Source organism: Microcaecilia unicolor, chromosome 3 (genome assembly GCF_901765095.1).
Source record: "Microcaecilia unicolor chromosome 3, aMicUni1.1, whole genome shotgun sequence".
NCBI classification, from domain to species: Eukaryota; Metazoa; Chordata; class Amphibia; order Gymnophiona; family Siphonopidae; genus Microcaecilia; species Microcaecilia unicolor.
In genome coordinates, this window is record NC_044033.1 from 531,391,359 (window position 1) to 531,412,702 (window position 21,344).

At 41.9% G+C, this 21,344-nt stretch overlaps 1 protein-coding gene across 2 annotated transcripts in view; it reads right to left on the minus strand.

Moving 5' to 3' along the window:
* The window catches only part of REV3L (REV3 like, DNA directed polymerase zeta catalytic subunit), a 567,479-nt gene that overhangs the window by 423,362 nt on the left and 122,773 nt on the right, over window positions 1-21,344 (minus strand). For both annotated transcript variants that reach the window (XM_030199216.1, XM_030199218.1), the window contains exon 6: window positions 10,135-10,229. In XM_030199216.1, coding sequence (XP_030055076.1) covers window positions 10,135-10,229 — 95 coding nt within the window. The remainder of the gene's footprint in view (window positions 1-10,134; window positions 10,230-21,344) is intronic.

Genomic DNA, 21,344 nt, shown 5'->3' on the forward strand with positions numbered 1-21,344 from the left:
ACAAGTTCACGAACTTCAGTCCGAAGCCGGGCCCATCTCGACTCCGTGGAAACATGGCCAGGGTGGACACGTCAAGAGGAAGACTCCCGCATCGGCGGCGATGAAGCTCCCTCCATCAATGTCATTGGGGAGTCAGCCTGGGAGGCTGCCGATGCAGGTACCGTGTGACCTCATGACGGGCGAGGGGCCAGCCGGCGCCTCACTCAATGGCACCGGCGGCGCAAGCACCCCCGGTACCGGAGAAGGGCGCAACAGCTCCTCCAGAATCCCTGGGAGGATGGCCCTGAGGATCTCGTTCAGGGCGGCTGTCGAGGAAGGCAAGGAGTCCGGTACAGGCGACGAGCTGAGAATCTGTCCAGGACGCGGAGGCGGTACCGGGCTGTCCACAGTGGAGCGCATCGACACCTCCTGTATGGAGGGTGAGCGGTCTTCCCGGTGTCGGCTTGAGTGCCGGCGCCACCGGCGACCCAGAGCTCTCTGTACCGCATCTGGAAGGCGACCGATGATAATGCTTCTTTGCCTTCGCACGAAGCACATCACCACGTCGAATCCAAACATCTCCTGTGGGCCGGGTCCAAAAGAGGTCGATCCCGGGGGGCATGTACCACAGGAGCCCTCGAGGCAGGCGGAGACCTACTCAAGGGCTCACCGCTACCAGCAGGGGAATGGACAGCCCTCACCTGCACTCCGGAAGATGAAGCACTCTCCGATGATATCGATACCACCGATGACCTCGTATCACAGACGTTGGAGCACCGGCAGATGAGCTGGGTATGCAGACGTCGACGCACCAGACGATGACCTCGGTACCGAAGACGTCGAAGCACCGGACGAGGCCCCGAACAAAAGGTTCCACTGGGCCAATCTCGCCGCTTGAGTCCTCTTCTTCAACAGAAGACAGAGAGTACAGGCCTGGGGACGATGCCCGGCCCCCAGACACTGAAGGCACGAAACGTGCCTATCTGTGAGGGAGATAGTCCGGCTGCACTGGGTGCACTTTTTGAAGTCGCTGGCAGGCTTCAAGGACATGGGCGGAAAAATCACGCTGGCGAAGTCAAAATTCGCGATGATGGCTAATGGCACCAAAAAAGTTAGAAAAAACCCACACGGGCGGCAAACAAGGCCGCGCCCGACAACGAAAGAAAACTTAATGGGCAAACTCTCGAAATAAAGGAATTTATTTTTTAAAATGACGTACAAACACGATGGAAAAGAAGAATCCGGACACTTCCGAAGGGAAGAACGTGGCGAAAAGACGCGAGGGGTCTCCTTAGGGCGCAGACCGACCGAAAACAGCCGTCCTGAGCCGCGGGAAAAAGAAGACTGGCGTTCACACTCGCGTTCAGGCGTGAAGACGGTCGCGCATGCGCACTGGGCATGCGCACGCGTGGGCTAGCAAACGCTGTTGCTACTGAAGATCTCCGATCGGAGGGGCTGCCGTGGACGTCACCCATTTGTGAGAACAAGCAGCCTGCTTGTCCTCGGAGAATGCTATTTTACATTAATGTAGCCACTATCCCCGAACTCAGAAGAACAGAATACCATCTGGTAGTCAGTTCCTCAAGAAACGGAAACTGCAGTTCTCGTCAGGATTTTCAGGGACAAGCTTGATCCATGATCACTCGATTTGAAGAGCAAGGGTACCTCCCTAAGATTATACGTAGGGCAGCTAAGTGAGCCTATAACGCATGTGAATGGCTACAACAGCTGGCATCGTCAAAGGACTGTAAGCGACTTACTTGCATATTACCCTATATTCATGCTTCCAGTATGATCACTGAAATTATTAGCAAGCATTGGTCCATTTTGCCTATACACTCTCAGTTTTAAGGTATGCCTTTGTTTACTTATACACGCGGTAGGAACTTGGGAGAGGTGTTATTCAAGTGTGAATCTAATGGTTTACGTTCTAGTGATGATCAGGAAGGAGGACATTATGCTTGTGAGCGCTGTACGTATTGTCAGTATGCGTTAGAGGTCAGTAAGATTACTATACCACATTCTGAGGGTTGAGTGTTCAAACTGCATTCATGCACAGACTGCAATTCGATCCAGTGTGTATATGGGATTCACTGACCTGTAAATTTGTGGTATATTGATCAAACTACTCGTAAAATTAAATTTTAGGGCTCAACACTTAAGCAATCTGCACGTACAGCAGACAGAAGACCCCTGGTGTCCCACTGGAAGGAAGCAGGTCACTCTGTTCATGATTTGAAATTTCTAGTTTTGTGTCAAGTGACAGGGCCTAGGAGAGGCAATATTCCGCGATTTTTATCTAGAAAAGAACAGCGATTTATTTTTGCTTGGAACACAGTGACACCTCATGGCCTCAGCAAGGAAGCTGATTGGCTGAGTGTATAGGGAGTTTGATTCATTCGGTATTTAAATGCTGGACTTCCAGAAGGCTCCATATGCATTGCGGGCGTCTTTTGGTGTGCGAGACTGGCGTGGAGTTTTCAACCACCCGCTTGTCCATGAGATATTACAAGGTTTAGTTTGAATGGTATATTTGCTGATTTTTGGGATTGTGTGGAATTGTATGAGGGATGGGGAATGTTACAGTAACTGTTTTGTGTTAGATATATGACCGCTGATGATGCTTCCATGAGTGAAATACTGACCGTGTTGGGTTCGGTAAATTTTGAAGACAGGCTCAAGTGTCAACATTATTGCCCTGGTTACATTGAATAGAATGCCATGGCACTCGGCTTATACAGCATTTTGGGGATTATTACAACTTTGAAAGTGACTTAATACTTGGATATACTGACTATGGACCATTGACTTTGGATCATCTTTGGATGCATCGCGTCAGTTTCATGCGGAGCAACATGGATTTCACCGGATAAGTTGTTGGAGGACTTTTGAGATAAGTACATCATTTCTTACTTTCATTTACTCTGTTAAGCAGAAGGGTTGCGGGTTATCTCTGGTTTACTGGAAAGGGTATCTTGATGATATATGTCTAGTGACAACATATTTATTTGTTACATTTGTATCCCACATTTTCCCACCTATTTGCAGGCTCAATGTGGCTTACATAGTACCGGAGAGGTGTTTGAAGACTCCAGGGTAAACAAATACAAAGTGATGTCATGGTAGGATAAGGGTCATGTGGTACGACCACATAAAGGAATCATACAACGGGAGAGTGGTGTAATGTCCATTACGTACTTTAGTGTTGTTGTGTTGTAGAGGTCAGGCATTTATGTTGGATCGGTAGGGTATGCCTTTTTAAACAGGTGAGTTTTTAGAGTTTTCCTGAAGTGTAGGTGGTCGTACGTAGTTTTCAAAGGCTTTTGATAGTGTGTTCCACAGTTGTGTGCTGATGTAGGAAAAACTGGATGCGTAAGTTGATTTGTATTTGAGTCCTTTGCAGCTTGGGTAGTGCACATTTAGGTACGTTCGTGTTGATTCGGATGTGTTTCTGGTTTCTCATATGTTTATGAGATGTGGGTAACAGCACTATATGCATGAGATTTTATATTTTTGTAAGATTTTAAAATGTGTAGTTTGTAATAAAGATTTTGCAATAAGTCAAAGTTGTGGTAGTAGATTGTGTGAAATACTTATTACAACTATATTGAAATTACCCATGTTTTGTAATTGTCTTTGCCATGCGACGAGATTTAATCAAGTTACACTGCTACACTTTTCATAGGATCCCTATTAAATTCCAAATTCATTACAATATATTAATCCTTGCTGACAAAGCTATCTACACTAGTCATCTTTCATATCTGGCTTTTCTCATTACTCCCTGCTCATTTTTCCATTTTCTCCCCTCATCCAACATGCTTTGACTGTTCCACCTCCATCAACATCTACATTAAAAACCACCAGATACACAGCATTTCTCTTTCTAGAGCCTACCTTGTGGAATCCTTTGAATCATCACTCCCTAGGTTCAGAGGAGCCCTGAAGTCCTATTTTTACTCAAGCCATTGGTGGCACTTAGGCTCATGGGCAGAGGGAAGAAAGAGGAAAGCCTCTAAATTTTCTTTTCTTTATTTTTTCTATGACTTTCCTGCTTGCTCTAATCTCTGCAACTTTACTATCTGATAAGGAATGGCATTCCGACAAAAGATTGCAAATTATCAACTAATCTCCATAGTCTTTTCCACTTAGTTTTAAAAACTTTGTACCACAGCATTAACAGATAGAATCTAGCAGGCACTGCAGGATCGAGTTTAGTCTTCCCGTCCACCCCCAGGACAACTCTTCATTTCTGGTCAGTTATTGTAATTAGGGTAACAAGCAAGGAGTGCTCTTACAGAGTTTAAAATACACTTCATTACCATCTAAGAAGGAAACACTAACTAAATCATACAATATACTATATAAACTAAAAGACACTTTTATATTAGGCTAATATCCTTAATACGGTAGCAAGTTTTAAATTATTGAAAAATTCAAAAACACTAAGATGGAGTCAGCAGTCCAGCAGCAAGAGGGGTGCTATCCAGTCTTTTGCATTGAGTGTCACATGTATGATTATCTCCCAGTTGGTGAAATGTCATATATGTGTGTGACCGATACAAAGAGCTCCTAGCTCTCAGGGAACGTATCTGTTCTCTTGAGGCTAGAGTAGCAGCAGACTTGGTGGAGCTGAGGGAGAAAGAGAGGTACATAGAGGAGACCTACAGGGATGTTGTAGAGAAGTCCCACCTCCAGTCTGGTAGCCCTTGTGCTACCTTGGAAGAGGGAGGTCTCCTAGAAGGAGAGCATCACCCTGGTGAAGTAGAAAGTACTCCTTTAGCCAGGACCTGCCCACCAGGGGATGTACTATCCTCTCGCACCGAGGATATGTCTCCAAGTGTTGCCCGGGAAGGAAAGGTTAGGACAGCTGTTGTAGTTGGTGATTCGATCATTAGGCATATAGATAGCTGGGTGGCTGGTGGACGTGTGGATCGCCTGGTGACCTGCCTGCCTAGTGTGAAGGTGGCGGACCTCATGCGTCACCTAGATAGGATTTTAGATAGTGCTGGGGAGGAGTCGGCTGTCTTGGTATATGTGGGTACCAATGACATAGGAAAATGTGGGAGAGAGGTTCTGGAAGCCAAATTTAGGCTCTTAGGTAGAAAGCTCAAATCCAGATCCTCTAAAGTAGCATTTTCTGAAATGCTACCTCTTCCACGAGCAGAGCCCAAGAGACAGGCAGAGCTAAGGAGTCTCAATGTGTGGATGAGACGATGGTGCAGGGAGGAGGGTTTTAGATTTGTTAGGAACTGGGCAACATTCTGGGGAAGGAGGAGCCTATTCCGAAAGGGTGGGCTCCACCTTAAACAGGGTGGGACCAGGCTGCTGGCATCGGCATTTAAAAAGGAGATAGAGCAGCTTTTAAACTAGAAATGGGGGGGGAAGGCCGACAGTTGCTCAAAAGCGTATGGTTCAGGATAAGGTATCTTTCAAAGATATCACCAAAACAGGGAAGATAGGGTATTCCTGATAGTGAGGTTGCAAAAGAGACCGTAGTAGATCAGGTGTCCTTAAATAAAAATAAAAATCAGACAAAAGATTGCAAATTAGTACTGTCAAGTACTAAGCATGATGTAAATAGGAGCAACAAGCACAGTTTGAAATGTCTATATGCGAATCCCAGGAGCCTAAGAAATAAGATGGGAGAGTTAGAATATATTGCACTAAATGAAAAATTAGATATAATAGGCATCTCTGAGACCTGATGGAAGGAGGCTAACCAGTGAGACACTGTCATACCGGGGTACAAATTATATCATAGTGATAGGGTGGATCGAATTGGTGAAGGATTAGCATTGTATATTAAGGAGATCCTTGAATCAAATAGATTGAAAATTCTGCAGGAAACAAAATACTTTGGAATCACTGTGGACTGAAATGCCATGTGTAAAGGGGAAAAGGATAATGATAGGAGTGTACTACCGTCCGCAAGGCCAGGATGAACAGATGGATGCAGAAACGTTAAAGGAAATTAGGGACGCAAACAAACTGGGCAACACAATAATAATGGGTGATTTCAATTACCCCGATATTGACTGGGTAAATGTAACATCGGGACACGCTAGGGAGGTAAAATTCCTTGATGAAATCAAGGACAGCTTTATGGAGCAGCTGGTCCAGGAACCGAGGAGAGAAGGAAAAGTTCTAGACCTAGTCCTTAGTGGAGCGCATGATCTGGTGCAGGAGGTAATGGTTCTGGGGTCGCTTGATAACAGTGATCATAATATGATCAGATTTGATATTAGCTTTGAAGTAAGTATACAAAGAAAATCAAATACGTTAGCGTTTAACTTTAAAAAAGGAGACTATGATAAAATGAGAACGGTGAAAAGAAAACTTAGAGGAGCGACTGCGAGGGTCAAAAATTTACATCAGGCATGGATGCTGTTCAAAAACAATATCCTGGAAGCCCAGGCCAAATATATTCCGCGTATTAAAAAAGGAGGATGGAAGACCAAACGACAGCCGGCGTGGTTAAATAGTGAGGTGAAGGAAGCTATTAGAGCTAAAAGAATGGGTCAGTTCTGCAAACTGAAGAGTAGTAAATCACCAGGACCGGATGGTATTCATCCCAGAGTATTAATAGAACTGAAAAATGAACTTGTAGAGCTACTGTTAGTAATATTCAATCTATCCCTAAAATTGAGTGTGGTACCGGAAGACTGGAGGGTAGCCAATGTTACGCCGATTTTTAAAAAAGGTTCCAGAGGATATCCGGGAAATTATAGACCGGCGAGTCTGACGTTGGTACCGGGCAAAATGGTAGAGGCTATTATTAAGAATAAAATTACAGAGCACATACAGAAACATGGGCTGATGAGACAAAGTCAGCACGGATTTAGTGAAGGGAAGTCTTGCCGCACCAATCTACTGCATTTTTTCAGGGGGGTGAACAAACATGTGGACAATGGGGAGCTGGTGGATATTGTATATCTGGATTTTCAAAAGGCGTTTGACAAGTGCCTCATGAAAGACTCCTGAGGAAACTGGAGAGTCATGGGATCGGAGGTAGGGTATTACTATGGATTAAGAAATGGTTGAAAGATAGGAAGCAAAGAGTAGGGTTGAACGGTCAGTATTCTCAGTGGAGAAGGGTAGTTGGTAGGGTCTCGCAGGGGTCTGTGCTGGGACCGCTGCTTTTTAACATATTTATAAATGACCTCAAGATGGGAGTAACTAGTGAGGTAATTAAATTCGCAGATGACACAAAGTTATTCAGGGTCGTCAAGTCGCAGGAGGAGTGTGAAAAATTACAGGAGGACCTCGCAAGACTGGGGGATTGGGCTTGCAAGTTGCAGATAAAGTTCAATGTTGACAAGTGCAAAGTGATACATGTGGGTAAGAGGAACCTGAATTACAGCTATGTCATGCAAGGTTCCGCATTAGGAGTCACGGACCTAGAAAGGGATCTGGGAGTCATCATTGATAAGACACTAAAAACCTCTGCTCAGTGTGCTGCGGCGGCTAAGAAAGCGCACAGAATGTTGAGTATTATTAGGAAAGGGATGGAACACAAACACGAGGATGTTATAATGCTGTTGTATCGCTCCATGGTGCGACTGCACCTCGAGTATTGTGTCCAATTCTGGTCGCGGCATATCAAAAAAGATATAAAGGAATTAGAGAAGGTGCAGAGAAGGGCAATGAAAATGATAAAGGGAATGGAACGACTTCCCTATGAGGAAAGGCTGAGAAGGTTAGGGCTCTTCAGCTTGGAGAAAAGGCAGCTGAGGGGTGATATGATAGAAGTCTACAAGATAATGAGCGAAGTAGAGCGGACAGATGTGAAGCATTTGTTTACACTTTCAAACAACAACAAAACCAGTGGACACAAGATGAAGCTAGAATATGGTAGATTTAAAACAAATAGGAGAAAGTTTTTCTTTACTCAGGGTGTAGTTAGACTCTGGAACTCATTGCCAGAGAATGTAGTGACAGCAGCTGGCCTTACGGAATTTAAAAGGGGTTTGGACAGATTCCAGAGGGAAAAGTCCATTGAACATTATTTAAAACATTGGGGGGGGGGGGGGGGGTTGCCGGGTTCTTAAAGCCTGGATTGGCCGCTGTCGGAGACAGGATGCTGGGCTTGATGGACCCTTGGAGGCATATTTTCAAAGCACTTAGCCTTCCAAAGTTCCATAGGTTTCTATGGAACTTTGGAAGGCTAAGTGCTTTGAAAATATGCCTCTTGGTCTTTTCCCAGTATGGCGGTGCTTATGTACTTATGTGCTTATGTATTTATGTACGTCAGAAAATGGAAGAAGGAACCGACTGAAAATAATAAGAAGCGGCATAAGGAATGTCAAGTCAAATGCAAAGCGCTTATAAGGAAAGCTAAGAGAGACTTCGAAAAAAAGATTGCGTTGGATGCAAAAACATATAGTAAAAAATTTTTTAGGTATATTAAAAGCAGGAAGCCAGCAAAAGAATCGGTTGGACAGCTAGATGACCGAGGAGTAAAAGGGGTGATCAGGGAAGACAAAGCCATAGCGGAGAGATTAAATGAATTCTTTGTTTTGGTCTTCACCGAGGAAGATTTGGGTGGGATACCGGTGCCGGAAATAGTACTCGAAGCTGACAAGTCGGAGAAACTTAATGAATTCTCTGTAAACCTGGAGGATGTAATGGGGCAGATCTACAAACTGAAGAGTAGCAAATCTCCTGGACCAGATGGTATTAATCCCAGAGTACTGACAGAACTGAAAAATGAGCTTGCGGAGCTATTGTTAGAAATATGTAATTTATCCTTAAAATCGAGCGTGGTACCGGAAGATTGGAGGGTGGCCAATGTAAAGTCGATTTTTTTATAAGGTTCCACAGGAGATCCGGGAAATTATAAACCAGTGAGTCTGACGTCGGTGCCGGGCAAAATGGTAGAGACTATTATTAAGAACAAAATTACAGAGCATATTCAAAAGCATGGATTAATGAGACAAAGTCAACATGGATTTAGTGAAGGGAAATCTTGCCTCACCAATCTACTACATTTCTTTGAAGGGGTGAACAAACATGTGGCTAAAGGGGAGCCGGTTGATATTGTGTATCTGGATTTTCAGAAGACATTTGACAAAGTACCTCATGAAAGACTCAAGAGGAAATTGGAGACTCATGGGATAGGAGGTAGTGTTCTATTGTGGATTAAAAACTGGTTAAAAGATAGAAAACAGAGAGTAGGGTTAAATGGTCAGTATTCTCAAAGGAGAAGGGCAGTTAGTGGGGTTCCCCAGGGCTCTGTGCTGGGACCGCTGCTTTTTAACATATTTATAAATGACCTAGAGATGGGAGTAACTAGTGAGGTAATTAAATTTGCTGATGACACAAAATTATTCAAAGTCATTAAATCACGGGAGGATTGTGAAAAATTACAAGCAGACCTTACAAGACTGGGAGACTGGGCGTCTAAATGGCAGATGGCGTTTAATGTGAGGAAGTGCAAAGTGATGCATGTGGGAAAGAGGAACCCGAATTATAGCTACGTCATGCGAGGTTCCACATTAGGAGTCACGGGCCAAGAAAGGGATCTAGGTGTCGTCGTTGATGATACGTTGAAACCTTCTGCTCAGTGTGCTGCTGCGGCTAAGAAAGCAAATAGAATGTAAGGTATTATTAGGAAAGGAATGGAAAAGAAAAATGAGGATGTTATAATGCCTTTGTATCGCTCCATGGTGTAACCGCACCTCGAATACTGTGTTCAATTCTGGTCACCGCATCTCAAAAAAGATAAGTACTGCTCATACCATGAAGAACAACAGTCTCAATATGCTCATTATTGGCATCTGATGACTTCTTATTTCCTCCATGATGGATAATCAAGTAGCAATTCTTTCTTGCACATCAAAGGCTTTTGCCCGAGCCATGTCTAGCAGTGCTAAAGGCTAGGTCTTCCACTCTCTGGTCCATTTAGAGCTAGGGATTCTATGCAAGCGGCACTTACAAGCCATGGAGAGAGGGAATCCAAGTCATTGTGCAAAAAAGTAACACTTTGTTCCTGGTTTAAGGGCCCAAGACTGCAGGGTTCCAGAATAAGACTTGGAAACTGACTCCTTCCATGGACTGTTGCTGCAATGACTAGACTGAAGTAAGTTTAAATGAAGTTAGGAAGTTTTTTTTTTTGTTTGGGGGTGGGGTGGGGGAGAATAGCAAGTCATTTACCTTCTATTTCCTGACGATTCAAAACATCTGCTGCTACAGCATCCACTTCCAACTCACAGGTACTCTGGCGTTCAACCCCCTCCAAGACTAAAGAGCTGTGTAACAAGCAGAAGTGAGTAAGTGCAAGTCCTGGTTAGAGCAGAACAATCCTTTTCCTATTCTACTACTACTTAGCATTTCTATAGCGCTACTAGGGTTACGCAGCGCTGTACAAGTTAAAACATGGGAAGGACAGTCCCTGCTCAAGAGAGCTTACAATCTAAGGGAACTACCCGCCTCTCATCCCCTTCTCTTGTACTAGACATAGGGCAACAGAAAAGTAACCATGCTTATACGGTTGACACTTTTCTAATTCACTTGTCCTGGTGTAAGGGTCAGAATTTATTGGTGATAAATATAAATCATACAAAAACTGAGCAGTCACAAAACAGCAGGAATAATACAGCCCATCCTTGCAAACGCAAACATACAGAACTAAGAACAAACTTATCAGCAAATCTTTATAGCATAACGATCCCCTGTCCCTCCAACCCAACCAAGAAAACTAAACCTCTTTTATCCACGCACAATTCCAAGAGGCTTTAGTTCTTATAGTCTCCAGGAAAAAAAACCCGAAACAAGACACTTCCCCTCCTTACCTAACCTCCTGACCCCCAAAATACCCAGAACTAAAAAGTCTACAAAAGAACAATTAGGCGCCCACCTCCTCCAGCACCCGGGGTCCCAATTTGTTCAACAAAAGACAATGATCTAAGGAGGATAAGATCCTAAAGTAAGAATCCAAGGTTTGCAAAAATCTGTGTGTACACTTAGGAGAAACTGTTGCATCCCTAGCCTCCCAAATAGCTAATGTGTGCACCTGATTTCTCCAGCTCCGATATGATACAGCATCCATTGAAACCCAAGCCTGTATAATACATTTAAGACCCACCAGCCTCAACTTCCGAAATAAATATTGCCCCTTCTCGCCCATCTCCTGAGGTGTCACACTTATCAATATTAATGCTTTTGGCATCAGGAAAAGACTGATTTTTAAAAAATGCATCACAGCTTGCCAAAAATATTGAAACTCTGAACAGCTCCAAAGAGAATGAAAAAGAGAATTCTCCTCATTCTGACATTTAATACACTGTGAAGATGCTAAAATCTCCACATGGAATAGTTTCAACTAGGAGACGTAGGCTCTATGTAAAATCCTAAAGTATGTCTCCTGTAAAGCAGCATTACCAACCCTTTGAGGAATGCTTCTCAAAGCAGATAAATCCCAATCCTGCAAAGTACGCCCCAAATTCTGCTCCAACCTTAGATCTTTCCCCATCACCTTCATACTAAATGCCTTATGAATACCTGATATAGACAGTCTTCTGGAATAGAATCTAAAAATTCTATCAATCTTTCCCCCACCCAAAGCCTCACCATTTAAACTTTGAACATATATTTTTTTAACTGACAATATGCAAATCTATCCCCCAACTCCCTTCCCACTTTGCCCTGAAGGTCATCCAAGGTTTTCAAGTAAACATTCTATGTAAGCACATGCTCCAAAAGAGATAAACCTTGGGCCTCCCAGAAAGCAAAAGACCCGGTGGAAACTCCAGGTTTCCATGAATAGACAGTTGATCAGTGACTGTCGGGGTCCCCTCCCTCCTCCCCCCAAGCCACCAAACCAGAGACCTCCACACCTCCCATAGCGGTCAAAGCAGCACTCCTGCCTCAAAATCTCGGGAGCTGCCTATATTGCACCTGCACCAAAGAATTAAAATATGGAGCAAAAAAAGCAGCTTCACGTTAAGAAGGCGTGTAGTCCTGCCCCCGATACAAATAGTCATACAAATGTCATATCAAACATGAATGATTATGCAATTTAATATTAGGATGGCTCTAGCCACTCATCTTATAGTATTTCATTGGAAAAATAATTTGCATTTGAACGTTTGTGAATGGTGGAGTCGTCTTTGTACTATGAGAAACTATGAAGAATCTGCAGCTTTTAAATTTCATCAATTGTCTACTTTTAAGAAGCATTGGGCTCCTTTTGATCATTACATCAAAACATCAGCATCTCCTAGAGATTAGATTTTTATATTTATACTTAAATTGTCACATTTATCTATATGTAATGCATTTCGTTTTGTTGTTGTATGTTATATTGGTTTAAATTTTCTTGAAAACTCAATAAAAATGATTTTAAAAAATATTAGGTAGACCAAGGCCCCCAGTATGCCAATTACTCAATAGCCAAATATAATGTACCTTTGGCTTCTTCCCAATCCAACAAAGCTTAGAAATCATACTTGAAAGACAAATCAAATCTTTATTAAGCAAAGAGCAAGAACTTGAAAAAAATACAGCCATTTAGGAAAATGGAGTAGCCTAGTGGTTAGTACAGTGGACCTTGATCCTCGGGAACTGAGTTTGACTCGCACTGCAGCTCCTTGTGACTCTGAACAAGTCACTTAACCCTCCATTGCCCCTGGTACAAAATAAGTACCTGAATATATGTAAACCGCTTTGAATGTAGTTGCAAAAAACCTCAGAAAGGCAGTATATCAAGTCCCATTTCCCTTCCCCTTCCCTTTAAAAAAACAGGACCATAACAAACAAATTAATATGACCCATCAATGAAAGAGGTAAAAGACTCCAGCTCTCCAACTGACGCCGGGTATCTTGAAACAGTTTAGCAACAATCACTGTATTTAAATCTCTAGTCTGTATGCCAAACCGTATCCCCAATACCTAAAAGTATAATCTACCCAACAAAGGGGAAACGCAGCACCCCAAAAAATCTTGACAAACATCCAAGGGCAAAGCTTCTGATTTCTGTAAATTCAGCGTAAAACCAGAAAAGTCCCCATATTCTGCAAAACACACCAAAAGGGTGTCCAAGGAGCTACACGGTTCCTGCAAATGGTGAAAGCAGGCAATTAAAGAACTGAGAACCTATTTCAACTCCCTTAATATCAGGATTATCATAAATGTCCCATAAATGGATTCAGGGATAAACAATAAAGGGGAAAGCTGGCAGCCCTGACTCGTACCTCGCAAAACAGGGAAAAAAACCTAAGCCAAACTAACCCCATTCAAACAAATTTTAGCCCTCGGATCAGTATACAAAGTGTGGATAGTATGCACAAAACACTCCCCAAATCTGTAAAAATTTAACACAGTGAACAGAAAATCCCAACGAACGTTTTTCATCATCGAAGCTGACTATCAGAGAAGATTGAGCAGTTCGTTCTCTATGCAGAAGGAAGGGATCCTCAGGAGATTAGCCTAGAATGGGTGGCAGAGCTGGTGGTTGGGAGGCGGGGCTAGTGCTGGGCAGACTTATACGGTCTGTGCCGGGGCTGGTGGTTGGGAGGCGGGACTAGTGCTGGGCAGACTTATACGGTCTGTGCCAGGGCTGGTGGTTGGGCGGCGGGGATAGTGCTGGGCAGACTTATACGGTCTGTGCCAGAGCATTGTCTGCAACTCCAAGAGATATTGCCTATTTACCTCCCTGGACGACTCTCCAAAGCACTGACGCACTACATAGACCTGTCGCTCCAATCTCAGAATGTCCTGATTTCTGGATTTCCATTTATAGCAGACATAACTAATGATTTTGCAGCGTTATACAGCCTTTTCAGCCTCCCAATATAAAATAGGTTGTTGTTGTTCAAAATCAGCATTTTGCCTCTTATAATCATTCCATTTAAGCAACAGGAAGTCCTGAAAACTCCTGTCCTGATATAACCACAAGGGTAATCTCCAATGAGGCGGGCCCTCCTGATCTGAACTAAATTGCCACTCCATCCAGACCAATGCATGGATTGAGATCCCACACGGGCCAATCTCTGCCTGACCTACAGATGACATGAGAGACTCAGAAATTAATAAGTAGTCGATGTGAGATTGTGCTTGGGATAAATGGGTGTAATCCCGTCCAAAGGGTGTAAAACCCACCAAATATTTGCTAAATTCAACACATTACAGATGTGAAAGGCCTCTGGTTTCATTAACAGTTTCCCATCATGGTTTGTCAGATTTATCCATCTGTGGATCCCACACCATATTAAAATCCCCTCCCACTACAAGGGGCAAATCATCCAATATCAGAAACTGATCTAACAACAACATATACCATTTCTTCCTATACTGATTTGAAGTATATGCACTACACAGAACCAGCAACTTATGCCTTTTGGTAACCCTACACACCCCTCAGCACCTACACATAGTTGACAATCCTCCACTATTACTTTGCGGAATAAGATCACCCCCCCCCCACCCCTTTTTATTATGGGTAGAGGCAACGATACCGTTTGCAACTCATCATCTTCTCAACGTCAAGTGTTGTATCTCTGTCAGGTGCATCTCTTGAAGCAGTTCGATATCAACTTTATGTCTTTGCAAAGCATGTAAAATTTTTGAACACTTAATGGGAGAAGAGATATCCCCAACATTCCAGGTAACTATTTTAACCATTATGCAATCCCAACAGTGAGGACTATCCTACTATGGCACTATTATCAAACAATCAAAAATTAACGAAAAATTCATTAAATCAAAGATGACTTTATTTAAAGGAAAATGGCCTCAAAGAGCTCCAAGATTAATATCAATCTCACGGAGCTTAAACAGACCTAACGGTCTTATCATCATCATTGGCCAAAAAATCTTATAATACCACAGATCTAAATCCTCTTCTAGTATCTATGGTTAAAATTATTCTAAGTGATGTTGTAGATGTAGATCACTACTAAGTCACTATAGAGTATCCATTATACACAATTATACTTATCTTTTTAGAAGTGGTGCTTAATGGATTAAGCTGCTCTGTGCTGTGTAATCCTTCACTTCCCGCTCCGAGCCAACGATGGCCAGCGTTTCGCTGCTTCTTCAGGGTCTCGGGCCAAAAACGGGACATACACACAGCTCTCCAGGGCCGCAAATTACATCATAGTGATAGGGTGGATCGAAATGGTGGAGGGGTAGCATTGTATATTAAGGAGGGCCTTCAATCAAATAGATTGAAAATTCTGCAGGAAACAAAATACATGTTGGAATCCCTTTGGATTGAAATTCGATGTGTAAAGGGGAAAAGGATAGTGATAGGAGTGTACTACCATCCACCTGGCCAGGATGAACAGACAGATGTAGAAATGTTAAAGGAAATTAGGGAGGCTAACAAACTGGGCAACACGATGATAATAATGGGTGATTTTAATTACCCCGATATTGACTGGGTAAATGTAACATCAGGGCATGCTAGGCAGCTTTAGGAGCAGCTGGTGCAGGAGCCGACAAGAGAAGGAAAAATTCTAGACCTAGTCCTTAGTGGAGCACATTATCTGTTGCAGGAGGTAATGGTGCTGGGGCCGCTTGATAAAAGTGATCATAATATGATCAGATTTTATATTAGCTTTGGAGGAGCTACGCAGGAAATCCATTGCAATTGAGTTTAAGTTTCAAAAAGGATACTATGATAAACTGAGAAGAATGGTGAAAAAAAAACTTAGAGGAGCAGCTGCAAGGGTCAAAAATTTACATCCGACGTGGATGCTGTTCAAAAATATAATCCTGGAAGCCCAGGTCAAATATATTCCTTGTATTAAAAAAAGAGGACGGAAGACCAGACGACAGTCGGCATGGTTAAAAAGTGAGGTGAAAGAAGCTATTAGAGCTAAAAGAAAATCCTTCAGAAAAAGGAAGAAGGAAACGACTGAAAATAAAAAAAAACAGCTTAAGGAATGTCAAGTCAAATGCAAAGCGCTGATAAGGAAGACAAAGAGGGACTTTGAAAAAAAGATTGGGTTGTAGGCAAAAACTCATAGTAAAATTTTTTTTAGGTATATTAAAAGCAGAAAACCGGCAAAAAAAAAATCGATTGGCCCACTAGATGACCGTAAAAGGGGCAATCAGGGAAGACAAAGCCATAGCGAGAGATTAAATGAATTCTTTGCTTCGGTCTTCACCGAGGAAGATTTGGGAGAGATACCGGTACCAGAAATGGTATTCAAAGCTGATGAGTCAGAGAAACTGAATGAAGTCTTTATAAACTGGAGGATGTAATAGGGCAATTTGACAAATTGAAGAGTAGCAAACTCCTGGACCGGATGGTATCCATCCCAGAGTACGGATAGAACTGAAAAATGAACTTGCGGAACTATTGTTAGTTCTTATCAGCTCTCTTTGACTTCACTTAATTCCCCTGTTGTATGCGAGTTTGGCCGTTAATCTTTAGATACTCGGCTGATCACTGAGCTCCATCTACTCCTACTGTTCTGCTTTACTGGCCACTGAGTTCCATTAACTCTTATTGCTTTATACCAATTGCAAATGATCTTAACTGCTCTTACTGCAATATACTATTGATTACTGATTGCTCTTATTGCAATATCCTATTGATTATTGTTTGATGTATTGTTGTCACCTGATCTTTAAATGCTTTCAATGCAATATACTGTTGATTATTGCACTCCATCAACACCTGATCTTTAAATGCTTTCAATGCAATTATACTGCTGATTATTGTATTTCATGAAATCTCACGGCTATGTACTGTTGATTACTGATTTCTACCAATTCCTACTGCATTGTACTACTGACCATTGACTTCAATGCTGACCACTGCGCTGTACAACTGATCAAACGATTGACATTACCTCCTACTGCACCATACTAAATTAAAGCCAAAATGCTTACTGCTATAGTGCTTCTAATAATCTACTTCTTATCCCTACTATACCATGCATCGACCACCCCTCTATCAGACAACAATATACCCACTATCCACAATGCTTGAAAGCTACCCAAATCTAAGACACATCATCAAAAGTACAATAATCAATTCAAAGGAAAATATACTACTTTTTAATATAATCAACATAAAGGAGAGAAAGATCAAAACAAACCCAAATATCAAGAGATCAGACAACTAATTAAAATTAACACTTCTTCGAATCTCATTGATCCATACCAAACAATCCGAATGGGCAAGATCAGTAACTAACAAAACAATAACTATAACAGACTGAATTACAACTGAAACTTGATCTCCTCTTCATCAATGAAACCTGGATTCACAATCTTAAAGACCCTATAATTTTGGATCTATGCCCCCCCAGGATACAAAATTACCCATTGGACAAGAAAGGAAAAACAAGGAGGAGGTACAGCTGTAATTTACAGCTCCTACTTCGTCGTAATAACAACTGCTGAATCCATGAACCCTCATCTTGAAATTGCCTCGATTAGAATTAACCACTCCAACCTAACCAACCACTTAAATATTGTCCTGTTTTACAGACCATCAGGCAACTGGCATGACAGCCAATCATATTTTATGGACTTCATATCGAATACATGTGTATCCTATTCAAACCTACTCATATTAGGGGATATCAACCTCCATTTAGAAGACCCCAACCTAACTTATGTTCGTGAATGCAAGGATTTTTTCCAACTATGGGATCTTCAATGGCCAATTATGCAACCAACCCACGTTACAGGACATACACTTGACATCATTTCACACAAATTCTCATCAGATTTAAATCTTGTATTAACAGAGACAAAGTGGACAGACGTACCATGGTCCGACCATTACAAACTAAACCTTTCTCTACAATGGCGAAATAAAGTTATATACCATAGAGGCATATTTTCAAAGCACTTTGGGAGGCTAAGTTCCATAGGTTTCTATGGAACTTTGGGAGGCTAAGTGCTTTGAAAATATGCCTCATAGTCAACAACATATAATCTATACCACAAGAGGCCAAATCAACCCGGTAATATTTTGGCAACAAATCTACCTGAATGAATGGTCTGCACAAATAGACTCGATAGACTATTTCCAAGAATGGGACAACAGATGCAGATGCATATTAGACAACATATCACCATTGCAAACTAGATCATCATGCAGACAGAACTCAATACCATGGTTTAATGAAGCACTGAAAAAACTAAAAACACAAGTTAGAAGGTCAGAGCGAGCTTGGAAGAAAAGAAAGACGAAGCCACACTTAACGCCTGGAAACGACTACAAAGAAAATACAAATATGCCATTAGGCAAACCAAAAGATCATTTTACAAATCTAAAATGGGACTAGATTACAAAGATACACACAAACTTTTCCAACTTGTGAACAAATTATTAGATACCTCACCAGTTACTTCAAACATCACTGACACCCGTCAGCCGACAACCTTGCAAAGTACTTTAATGAGAAAATAGTAAAGTTACGACTCACACTACCAACTAATTCCACAGACTACATAAATTTCCTTGACTGTCTTGACCCTACCCCGATGAGCAACCAGTAGATCGAACCTGGACAATCTTTGACACACTCTCGGATGATACTATTTCCCAAGCGCTCAACAGACTCACCAAATCTCATTGTAAATTAGACAATATGCCCCAACAACCTAATAAAATTCGCCCCTCAACGATTCATAACAGACCTCACGATGCATCTCAATTACATGCTACATCGCGGACTTTTCCCAAAGGACAAAGGAAATATTCTACCCACCCCAATACCTAAAGATTCAAAGAAAAAAAAAACCAAAAGACCTGACCAACTACCGCCCAGTAGCATCTATCACTTTGGTAACCAAACTAATGGAAGGTATGGTAAATAAACAACTCAATGACTACCTAAACAAATTCTCTATTCTTCATCATTCTCAATCTGGATTTCGAGCCAACCACAGTACCAAAACAGTATTAATTACCATTCTAACTAAATTTAAACAAGCAATCGCAACGGGCAACAGTATACTTCTCCTGCAGTTTGACATGTCCAGTGCATTCGACATGGTGAACCATGGAATACTATTAAATAGAATACTTCGGAGTTGGAGGACACGCTCTTAGCTGGTTTAAAGGTTTCCTAACCGCAAGAACATACCAAGTCAAATCTAATTCAAACACATCAGTTCCTTGGAAACCTGAGTGTGGAGTTCCCCAAGGATCACCACTATCACCGACTCTCTTTAACCTAATGATGACACCGCTGGCCAAATTGTTATCCAACCAAGGCCTTAATCCATACATATATGCAGATGACATCACGATCTACATCCCGTTCAAACATGATCTAAATGAAATCACTAATAGCATTAACCACAGCTTCCAAATCATGAACTCATGGGCGGATGCATTTCAATTGAAACTTAATGCTGAAAACACACAATGTCTCATCCTCTCATCACAACATAATATGAATAAATTCACTACTATATCTACACCTAACTTCTCCCTTCCTGTCTCAGAAAGCCTTAAAATTTTTGGAGTCACCATTGACCGAAATCTTACACTGGAAAGCCATGCGAAGAACACAGCAAAGAAAATGTTCCATTCTATGTGGAAATTCAAAAGAGTAAAACCTTTCTTCCCAAGGGATATATTTCGCAGACTGGTACAATCAATGGTGTTAAGTCACCTAGATTACTGCAATGCACTCTATGCTGGCTGTAAAGAACAAACCATGAAGAAACTTCAAACAGCCCAGAACACTGCAGCCAGACTCATATTTGGTAAAACTAAATACGAAAGCACCACACCCCTAAGAGAAAATTTGCACTGGCTTCCACTAAGGGAACATATTACAATCAACGTTTGCACCCAGATTCATAAAATTATTTATGGAGATGCCCCGGTCTACATGTCAGACCTCATACACTTACCACCCAGGAATACTAAAAGATCTTCATACACATACCTGAATCGTCACTTCCCTAGCTGCAAAGGACTAAAATATAAATTAACACATGCATCCAGTTTTTCCTATATAGGAAGACAGACTTGGAATGCATTACCACTTGATTTGAAAATAATGAGCGACCTAATCAACTTTCGGAAATCACTGAAGACCTACCTCTTCAACAGAGCATACCACAACGATCCATTATTTGAACTTTAGTGCATTAATGCTTCAACTGTTACTCTGTATATAATCTTTTATACCTAATTCTTTTTTCCCCCACTATGTTACTCATGTTCTTAACTAATTAGTATTGTATCTTTACTCTGTTATGGCGATTGCCATGCAGAATATTGTAAGCCACATTCAGCCTGCAAATAGGTGGGATAATGTGGGATACAAATGCAACAAATAAATAAATACATACATAAATAAATAAATAATATGTAATCTATCTTTAAAATCGAGTGTGGTACTGGAAAATTGGAGGGTGACCAATGTAAGGTTCCAGAGGAGATCAGATAAATAATAGACTGGTGAGCCTGACGTCGGTGCCGGGCAAAATGGTAGAGACTATTATAAAGAACAAAATTACAGAGCATATTCAAAAGCATGGATTAATGAGACAAAGTACTACTACTACTATTTAACATTTCTAAAGCGCTACTAGGGTTACGCAGCACTGTACAATTTAACATAGAAGGACAGTCCCTGCTCAAGGAGCTTACAATCTAAAGGACAAATGTACAGTCAGTCAAGGGGCAGTTGAATTGGGGCGGTCTAGATATCCTGAAAGGTAAAAAGGGTTAGGTGCCAAAAGCAACATTGAAGAGGTGGGCTTTGAGCAGGGATTTGAAGATGGGTAGGGAGGGGGCTTGGCGCAGGGGCTCAGGAAGTTTATTCCAAGCATACATGGATTTAGTGAAGGGAAATCTAGCCTCACCAATCTACTACATTTCTTTGAAGGGGTGAACAAACATGTGGCTAAAGGGGAGCCGGTTGATATTGTGTACAGGGCCGTGCTGATGCAGTAAGCGAGGTAAGCGCCGCAGGGGGGCACTTGCCTTCGAGGGACGCCACTGCCCTGCTGTCCGTCTGCTCACTTGCAAAATCTTTCATCTGAACTTGTGATTCTCCTATCTCCGCTGCCCTCCCCTTTTCATGCACAGGAGCAGTATTAATTGAGGCAGGCACGCTCTTCAAGTTACGTGAGAATACAACCAGATTGCTATTTATGCTTCGGTTTGGGGCTAGCTCCTCAGTCAGGGTGAGTTTCAGAGCTTGAAACAGCATTCAAATTAAAGAGAACCTGAAATTTTAAAAGTGCTAAAAATAAGTTTTAAAAGTATTTGCCTTAAATCTAATTGCAGAATTCAGGTGCTGGGAGTCTGTACTTGGTTGTCATATGCTCAGATTTGTTTAAATCATATGCAAATTAGTCCGGTGTTTTTCACTAAACATTCATATGAGTGTCTGTATGTTAATCTGTATTCAAATAGCGCTCTCTGATTGGAT